A 10,297-nucleotide genomic window follows, 5' to 3' on the forward strand; every position below is an offset into this window, starting at 1 on the left:
ACGCAAAAAAAAGAAATATGCGGTAAAACAAACATTTTCATTTAGGCGCAAAAAAGTGGACTTATATATGATACTCAATTCAAAGTTTAGCGAAAGAAATAATCTAGGAATGTGTGAAATTACAAGTAATGGGAATCTTTTAGTAAAAATTCAGATGAATATGAATTATTTTATTACACAGATGCTTGGTATACAATAAAATATCACTTAAAACACTTACAACGTATACCTATACTAGGAAGATAGATAAATAATACAATTTTTATAAAATTAGTGAGGTAATTTTCTGTAGCTTTGTTCTGCTACGGATATTAAATTTTCTGCCATCCGAGCTCCGGTTTGCATAACGAGCCCATAGAAAACACTGTCAGGATCTTTTAAAAGATTGTATGGATGATCAAATTCGACAGCTCTACCAGCATCCATCACCAAAACTTTATCTGAATCCATAATTGTATGCAACCTGTGCGCTATAGTCAAAACAGTGCAATTCGCGAATTTCTTCCTGATCGTTGTTTGAATCAGTCCATCTGTATGAGGATCTACATTTGCAGTAGCTTCGTCCAGTACGAGAATTCTGTTGTTGCGAATTATGGTCCTTGCCAGACACATAAGTTGCCTCTGTCCTACGCTGAAGTTTGATCCCCCTTCAGACATTTTGCTGTCTAAACCTCCAGCAAGGCTAGATATTGCGTTTTTTAGTTCTACTTCTTCCAAAGCATTCCACAGGATCTAGAACAAACTTGCATCAAATACAGATAAGTACGAGAACTGAAGGATAAACTATATATAATTAAAAATGAAACTAATTAAATATAAATTGGAAAACCAAGAAGATCGTATCTAACCTAACGAGAATATGATGATTTAAATAATGTAGTAACGTTTTTGAGTACACAAAAAAGCTAAACATTGAAGAAACGTTGAAACCCAATCTATTTAATTGCATGTGCGAATATAACCTACTAGGCGCAAGTTCGGTACTCTACTAGACACTCCAGATGTGTTGTTCTTTGCTAATTCTAAGAGATGAAAAAACAAAGATATATACAGTGTGTTTCACTTAAAGTCGGAACACCTCCGTATTTAGGATGGTGTTGTCCGATTTCCAAATTTTTTTTTTATGTGGTAGTACTCAAAAAGGCCTACTTTTTGATCTTATATTTTTTGACATATGACCTTTTCTACGACCCTCAAAAATTAAAAAACATATTAGGCATTTTTTTAAGAAAGAAATGGATAGCATTTTCGATTTGATCACATCTCAAATAATAATGATTAATAATTTGATATAAACGTTTTTTTGAAAGTGAAAATGTTGGTTAGAAAAAAGGTAAAAAATTGCATAATTAGGGATATTTGAATAACTTGGCATAACTTTGCAAATAATGAATTGAATAAGGATATTGACTGTAACTTTTCAACCTCAAAGTGTCCTAAAGAAACCCTGATAGGTAATTTCAAAACACTGCGATTTTTATTTCTTTGAATGGTTATTCAACTGAAGGTTAAGGTATTATTTAACATCATTTTAACATCAGTATTCTCATGAGGTAAGAATTAATACTGAAGGGGAACGAATAACGCGTACAAAAAATTGTATCTAATACGGTAGAATTGTTTAATGTCAACGACTTACGGTAGGCTTTAATACGACTTTAATAAAAGTATAAAAATAATGACAATTTAACCAATTCAAATCTCCAATTATTATTATGATATTATCCATACCTCATCACTGTACTCATCGAATGGATCTAAATTCTTTCTAAGTGTTCCTGAAAACAACACTGGTTCCTGCGGTATAATGGAAATCTTTGACCTCAAGGTATTTAGAGGAACATCTCTCGTATCTACTTTATCAATTACTATACTTCCCTCTATGTCAGTAAGACGAAAGAGTGCCGCTATAAGGGATGACTTTCCTGCACCAGTTCTTCCAACAATGCCTATCTTTTCATTCGATTTAATCTCAAAGGTCAGGTCTCTTAGAACATAAGAATCATCTGGACTATACCTTAGACACATTTTTATGAATTCAATAGTACCTTCCTCTGGCCAAAATTTAAGAAAAGGTTTAGTTGTTTCGTCTTTTTCTGGAGTAACTTCGGTATACTCCTGCACTCTTTCCACCGAAGTCATGTTGTTTTCTAATTCACTCCATTGTCTGACACCCCACTGGAACATTCCGGTGAGACTTATAGATTGAGTGAGAGCTAAACCTACATTTCCACCAAATACCTCTGAAGCAAACAAAAGAATTCCCCTCAATTAAAATAAGGTTTCACTGCACTATTTTTACAGTCTACCATTTCAATTTGGTTTTAAATTATATCTACCTTTTTCAATAAATAAAATGCTAACAGTAACAAGTGCTATGTAAATAACACAATGGAAGTCTAACCAGAATCCAAAAGTCCTGTTTGTCGCAATGAACATGTAACATGGAGAAGTATTTCTGTTCTGATAGTTATCGAACTCTTTTTTTAAAATATTTTGCGCTCCGAAGGCTCTTATAGTAGTTAATCCCTGTAAAGATGCGGATAAATGAGTGTAAATAGGACTGCGAGCTAGAAAAAAAGTTCCAATACACATCCATGAAAGGCTTCTCATATGTTACTTACTAGTTGCTTCAATTCGTTTCACAGCTCTGCTAGTAGCCAAAAATACAACTCTCAAGTAATAAAATATTACAAGAATAACTAAAGTAGGTAACAAAATCCAAGGATTAAGTGAACCAATGACTAAACTAATTGCTGCAACATTTAGACCAGTCTGGAAATAAATGGTTTACTTATATTTGTGCTACCTTTACTTCGAAAATGAAAACAGAGTGTAAATAAATAAATATAATATTACAACATTCTTTGGGCTTACCTCTAAAGTATCCAAAAGAGACAATGGTAATAATTCATCTACAGCTCCAATGTCTTTCGAAAATCTATTAAGGATCCTTCCTGGAGGATTCAAGTTGAAGAACCTCATAGGAGCGTATACGATTTTATCAAACATTAGGTTGTGCAATTTGGTGGAAGCAACAGAACAATATTTGAAGAAACTGATTGACCTCGTTAAAGTCACGGTTATTGTGCCAATAATCAAACATGTATATATAACCACTGAAATATTCTTTGTCAAAATCAAATCCAGCGTTGACTGAAATAAGTCCTGTTTACTACGTCCTTGAGAATTTTCCGAAAAGGTGTTGTTGAGGACTGTTTTATACTGTGTGACCCTCCATTGTTCTAAATTGACCCTAAATACAAATATCGTGAGTACCTATGAATTAATTTTAGTAATCATTACTAGTTTTATGTTTCCTGGATAATTATTTTTGATGAAATCCATTAAATATATAAAATCTGTAGATTAGAATGTTTAAAAATACCTTTTCCTCAACATTTCACTATAAAATGCATTGGAAATGGAAATATTTTCGAAAGAATTTATTTATATGACAGAAAGTAATTAATAGGGTTTGTTTATTTTGACATTGCCTTTCTGCTTCAAAACATATTTGATCTATCTGCTCAAAAGTTTTGGGTGCTCTTTACAAAATAACATTTTGGTAGAACTTTTAATTTATAATTAAATCCTGACATCTAAAAAGATGATGGGCGTACTTTCCAACGGCGATGAGAATATTGATTTTTTCGAAATTATGACGAGATGTGAAATGATGAACGATTATTATTATTATTATTTAATCATACCCAAAAGAAAGAAGAAGAGCAAAATTAATTAAACTCCACTCCAAAAAGACTTTTAAAGGCATCCACAAACTTGAGGACAAATAGACTAAGTCTGTTTCAAACAAAACTGTAAAAAAATATGATAATTTCTGTAAGGATTGTTATAAAACTCCTTCTTGAACGGCATTTCCTCATAGATCTTACAGTTAGTTCTATTGAATTAAAACTGAAATTCATTTTAATAAATATTTTAATTGTCTCCTTCCTCATTGTTCTGAAATCTGTCCCTTAAATTGAGTGAGCTTTTTCGTGATTTCAATTATATCTTCCAAAAACAGAATATTATCTTCCTAATATAATCAAATTTTGTTCTGTGCATGTATTTTTATAAATTGATACAAAATCTTACCACACACTGACAAAATAGTCCGTTGTACTAGCTGCAACTTGCGAAATAATAAAAGTAGATAAGAGCAACAATATTTTGATCCAGCTTCCTCCAGATACAAAATAATTTTTGTAAACACACCAGGATATATCTCCTGTTCTTTTGAATTCTTTTTGCTGAATTGGTGCCTCTCTGGTCGTATTGTTCTGGTTTCCCGCATTTACTAGTTTGAACTTTTTTTCAATTGAAGGACTTTGTTCATCATCTTCCTTTTCTTTATCAGAATTTGTCAACAACTTTATAAACTCATTATCACAACTTTGCAAATCTAAATAAGATCCCGAAACGTAAATCTTCCCAGTGTCAATTAAGTAAATAGTTTCTACATTTTTAAGATACTGGATTTGATGAGTTACAAGTACAACGCATTTGTCTTTTAGGTATCCACAAATGCATTGATCAAACAACTGTCTTCCTACATGCGTGTCTACAGCTGATAAAGGGTCGTCTAACAAGTATATGTCTGCTTCCTTGTACACTGCTCTGGCAAGGTTTATGCGAGCTCTTTGTCCCCCACTAAGGGTGGTACCTCGATCGCCAACAAGAGTTTGGTCTCCGTAAGGAAAAAGAGTAAAGTCTCTTTCTAAAGCACACACCTTTACCACCTCGTCATATTTCGCGGCGTTAAATTTTTGACCAAAAATTATGTTTTGTCTGACGCTTCCACCGAAAAGCCATGGCTCCTGGGAGGCGTAGGATATGGATCCTCTTATATTTACTGTACCTTCCACTGGAGGTAACTCCTTTAGGATGGTGTTGAGAAGGGTGGTTTTACCACCCCCTACGGGTCCGATGATAGTTACTAACTGTTTCGAATTGACATCAAAAGTTATATTTTCTAACGCGTTGTCAGGTAGTGACTTAATCCATTTTACTGATACCTTATTCAGCTGTATGCCTACAGGTTGATTTGGATAACTTGTTTTCAACGAACTGTTCATTCCTCCATTCTGTAATTTAGAGCGTTTGTTATCTGCAGCAACATTAAAATCAAAATTAACTTCTATTTCTTCGTACATCAAAAATGTTCTGATTCTGGACACCGACACTTTAGTTTCAGCTAGCTGTGTTACTGCTTCTGGAAAGAACTTTACCACAACTTGCCTCAATGTAGCGTAATACGAAGAAACAGTGTAAGCATATGTGGCATTAACTACATTTCCACTTAAAACATAAGTTAGTATACATATACAAACTGCCGCTCTGTTTAATACCAGATTGAATGACATGGCAATGCCTTTTATTATTTCATTGCTCCAAATCTGCTGCATTTCTTTCCTGCAAAAAGTCTTATAATTAGATATTAACTCAGATTTACACTTTAGTACAACATACTCTCTCGATAGTTCAACTAGTTTAGCGAAAGGCTTTTCCCATGTGTACATTTTGATGACTTGAATACCTGTTACTATCTCACTCATCAGACGTACTCTTTCGTCTGTCCGCAAAGCTGTCCTTAGTCTAAATTGGGAGGTTTTTTTACCCATATACACTGCAAAACATCAACACTTAATTATAAATTCATTAGTCATCCGTTCAAAATTTAAGTTCAAGAATGTTCTATCTTTAATATTGTTTGCAAATATAATACTACTTACCCTGAAAAGGAATGAATAGAAGCAAGAAAAATGTTCCAGCCAATCCTGTAATTCCAACATTAATATACAATAAGTACATAACTAAAGCAGTCCCAAGTGGTGACAACCACAAATAATTTGCGTACTGAGTAGCTGTATTAAACCTGGAAACATCATTTGAGAGCAGGTTGACCATTTGTCCAATAGTTGTTTCGATCAAAGCAAATTTACTCAGTTTCAGTGATTTTCGATAAATCAAAGAACAAGTGGCTACCCTTATTTTCATAGATAATTGCAGAGTTTGAAGGAGATAATTGTGCGTTAGCACCACTCTTAAAAGAGTAAAGAGAACCAATAGTGCTCCGTAAATGCAGGCCTCATCTTTGCTCATTGCGGTCTGGTTAGGCTCGTAGAAGGTTAGGAGCTTCGAGATTAATATCGGCTGAGATAATCTAAAATAAATATGTGAAAGTTGAAAAATAATTTCAATCAAATTAATTAAAAATATAGTAATGAACTTGTTCATAACAAAGTAACCATTCTATGTCAGAAGATATTTATAATAAAATACCCAAATAATATTTATAGTTGAAAATATTTTTAATCAACCTTGTAAGTATTTGATATATTCTAAGTTAGTGACTCGCCTATGTATATAATTTCAATTCTCTATGAAAACTAATCGCGAATGTAATCGTAATAAATATTTTTAATGTTTCCTTTCTTAATATACAGGGTGTTCTGCAAGCTCTATGACAAATTTTGAGACTGAAGAGTATGCGGATATTGTCTTTGTATATGGGCATTCCAATGGACGTCATACAAGCAACCCGAGAATACCGACGAAGATAGAATAGACCTGCCCAGACAGTCTTAGTGCATCATTTCGCAGACTTCGAGAATAAGGTAACCCCGCCCCAAAAATGGCATTTCGTCCTACTGAAGTGAATGTACAAAATGAAGAAGATATAAGATGCTATCATTGACAAGTAATGTTCTTTTATCACCTAATTTTGTACGACATGTTTTGAACAGAGAAATGTTACATCCGTTTCATCGCCAAAATGTACAGGCGTTACATGCTTGAGATGTTCCTCAGCGAATAGAATTTTGTTGCTGCTTACTTCAACAATATGTACAAAATAATAGATTCATTGTCATGTGGTCTTGATGAAGCGTGTGTTATCAGGGATGGCATAAATAATAATCATAATGAACATTACAAAATCCGCATGTAATTAGATCAAGACGATTTCAGTAATGTTTCAGTGTCAACGTTTGGGGTAGCATTTTCAACAATAATTTACTGCCTGTACATTGTCCGTTTAAATGCAGATCTGCATAGAACTTTCTTGGATAACAACGTTTTTGATTTCATTGATAATATAGGACTTAATAGTTTTCAAAATATGTGGTATCAGCACGATGGTGCACCACCACATAGAGGGAGATAAGTAACTGCTTGGTTAATTGATCATTTCCCGAATAAATAGATAGGTCAACGAGGTCCAATAGCATGGCCACCGCGTTCCCTAGATCTATATACTTTGGACTTTTATTTATGGGGACATAAAGCAGCGTCTACCATGTTGAAATCACTATCCGTCAACAGTTACTTGAAAGAATTCAGGATGCAGTTAACCAGATAAGAAATGATCCATTTGAAATTAAATAATCTACCATCTGTCAAAGTTTGTCACAGAGTTTGTAGAACACCCTGTATTGGGAAAGTTTCAACAACAGTTTAGAGAACATCGAAATAGTTGATTATAACTTTTTTCTAAAATATTTCAACTGATAAAATAAAACATTTGTGTAACAGCGACATTGAAAAAACATTCAGTTCTGATTCTCGTAAAAATCGAAAAAGAAAACAGAATAACGATTTTTCCTAAAACAAGTGCTAGTTCCTAGGTGCTCTATGATTCTTGAATTATTGGATCTTAATTAGTGGAGTTGTGTTCACTGCCAAAAAGGGTTATTTGATGTCTCGGAGAATATTTTAGAAATTCGGAAACATCATAAAATCTTCAAAAATAATTTACTAATGTTCTGCTGCTAACGAGTGTCTAACACTGTCGTGGTTTTTCGACATTTACTTCTTGATTGGAAATGGTTCATCCATAATTCTCTTCTCCATAATTCTCTTCTCTAAATGACTCATTTCGACGCCACCAATTACTCACTCTACCAAATTTGAACTATACAGTTATCTGTAATGGTTCTTGAGTAATTGATCAAAAACTGTATTTCACTTCCATTCTCTGAAGGATTTAGATCCCTTTGGCATCGTTTTAGGAAAAAATGTTACTGTTTTTGTTTGTTCCAATGACAAAAATCAGTTTGCGTAACGTTGCATATAAAACGAAAACGAATTATATTTATATTAAAAATTTCTACCTCAATCCGTTTTGAGATTTCTCCAAATATATAAAATAACTATTACCTACTTTATTACAAATTCTATAAAACCAAAGTAGAGAGCACATAGCAATAGCTCGATTCCAAAGACTTTAAGAATTGCTATCCATAAAGAAGGATCCTTTTTGTTCGCCACTTCGTGGTTCCAAGCCTTCTGTAACCTATCACCCAACAAACCTGAATCATGTGATTTGAGAGTGCCATACATATCATCTTCAGTTAACTCTTTTTTAAAACCTCTTACAAAGAATGGTAACAGCCAACTGTAAAAAGAGTATCTATATTTTATACATATATTTTTATTGAATAAATTACCAGAAAAATGTTTTTGTTACTATGTTTGCCTTATGTAGTGGGTGTTTCCTTTTATTGAAATTTTCTGCAGAGTACTTTATTTCTTCCATTGGGCAGTTGATTTTCACTAAAGTTTTGTTCTTAAGTTTCTAGTAGTTACCTTATTCATATGTGCCGGATTAAAATTATTTGCCATTTAAATATTATGTGTCCATAAAACGGTTTTAAATGTCTGAATTAAATGTGATAATACGTAAAAGAGGTAATGTCAAAAATGCCGTCAATATACTTGTCACTCAGTTATGTTTATTTTACATTCTTGTCAAAAATTGTAACCTATTATTTTTATTTTTTCTTTAAAATAAGGATGAATGGCTAATGTTAATCAGCATTAAAATCAGTATTAGGTACGTTTGAAACGATTCCATGATGCAAGAATTTATCAAATATTAAGTACCTATTTAACGTATGTAGTTATATCTGTTATGATTTTCTACTGATTACATCTTAATTATGATTTACTTATTTACTACTGATTACATCTTAATTATGATTTATTGAACCTTGGACTTCTCGGCTCAATGTAATTTTTCGGAAAATATAAAATTGTTAACAATACACATACAACAGATTTATGAAAACTATATCGAGAAACATGGACGCCATTTTAAACACATTTTGTAGAACAATTTAAATAAATTGTGTATTTATTTAAACATAACTATTTTTATCTTCACAAGTTTCTAATTTGTACCAAAACGTCAAAACTCTAAAAGCTGTACAGAAAAAGTCAGAAATCATTTTCATTTGAAATGAAATTTGCGTTTTACAAATTACAAAAAAATCCTCATCCCAGCCATATACCATATACCAGTCTTACCGTGACGGACCATTATAATGTTTCAGAGACTACAAATATTACTTATGACATATTCGTTGTTTTGTTTTTAAGGTTCCTAACAATTTCACAGCCATCTTCGCAAGAAATTGGATCATTTTAATTATCATAAAAACCGCCAATAACAAATGAAAGTGAAAAATTGAAAGAGGTATAGGGAATTGAGTAGAGTAGTAAAATTCTACAATATATTTTAATATACATGATGTACCATTTAGAAGAAAGTTTTGTCGGTTCGAAGTTAAGCAAAATCGACAATAAATTTTCACCGTCCTGTGTAAAATAAAACAGTTTTTAAAGTAACTGTAATAAATGATAGGCATCCCCCATCCCCCTCCAAAATATCAATACTTCAGCTTGCAAATATAGAATTTTGAATTAGGCTATCGAAAAGCAACTTTTTTTAAGAAATAGTAATATCTCGAAGACTATTAGCATAAGAGTAACTAAATAAGAGGCTTTTATTGGATAGGGCGGATCGAACATGCATTCACTGAGGCCATCTCACGTTGTTGCAGCAAAACATTGTCCTTTATGGAAATTGTTAAAGAGAAATCTGCAACCCTGTGGTTGCTGGTCGATCTGTATCGAATCTGTATTTCCAAGCTTTCAATCAACAGAAATAGAATGCGTTGACTAAAATATTTCAATCAAAGTAGAGTAAAATAGAATGTTTGAGGTTTGAGGTTTGAGGTTATAGCTTATCTTCAGGACTTCAGGTAGGTTGCCGCGTTTTATACATTAATAAATTTGTTTTGTTTTAGATTAACATAATAAGGGATTTATTGAATCAATCGTCTGAACTGCCTTACTGTTTTTTATTTGTTTTTTTAATCCAAAATGAGTTTACCTGGTAGAACTAAACGTCAATGTTGTGCTCCAAATTGCAAAAACATTTCTTACTATATGAATATCTGTAATACGTTATATACAAATAAAAGGTTTTTCAGAATTACAAAAGACAGAC

General features: G+C 32.6%; 1 protein-coding gene across 1 annotated transcript; it reads right to left on the reverse strand.

Annotated features, from left to right (window-relative positions):
* Positions 1-202: 202 nt before the first annotated feature.
* Positions 203-8,542, reverse strand: LOC108906675 (probable multidrug resistance-associated protein lethal(2)03659). The gene is made up of 10 exons (XM_018709998.1): positions 8,454-8,542; positions 8,168-8,401; positions 5,739-6,169; positions 5,476-5,632; positions 4,102-5,418; positions 2,878-3,256; positions 2,625-2,775; positions 2,340-2,570; positions 1,732-2,243; positions 203-732 (listed from the first exon to the last, which is right to left on the reverse strand). Exons 1-10 carry the CDS (start codon positions 8,540-8,542, stop codon positions 271-273), a joined length of 3,963 nt encoding a protein of 1,320 aa, XP_018565514.1. The 3' UTR covers positions 203-270.
* Positions 8,543-10,297: the final 1,755 nt, after the last annotated feature.

Source organism: Anoplophora glabripennis, unplaced genomic scaffold (assembly GCF_000390285.2).
Source record: "Anoplophora glabripennis isolate ALB-LARVAE unplaced genomic scaffold, Agla_2.0 scaffold135, whole genome shotgun sequence".
Classification (NCBI taxonomy): Eukaryota; Metazoa; Arthropoda; class Insecta; order Coleoptera; family Cerambycidae; genus Anoplophora; species Anoplophora glabripennis.

What these genes read in the sequence shown, in the direction of transcription:
- LOC108906675 (XM_018709998.1), bottom strand. Translation starts at nt 8,542, where the DNA reads ATGGAAGAAATAAAGTACTCTGCAGAAAATTTCAATAAAAGGAAACAC. An exon ending in TCTATTCATTCCTTTTCAGG is followed by an intron (nt 5,633 to 5,738) that starts GTAAGTAGTATT and finishes GATGTTTTGCAG; the next exon opens with TGTATATGGGTAAAAAAACC. An exon ending in CTAGTTGAACTATCGAGAGA is followed by an intron (nt 5,419 to 5,475) that starts GTATGTTGTACT and finishes GACTTTTTGCAG; the next exon opens with GAAAGAAATGCAGCAGATTT.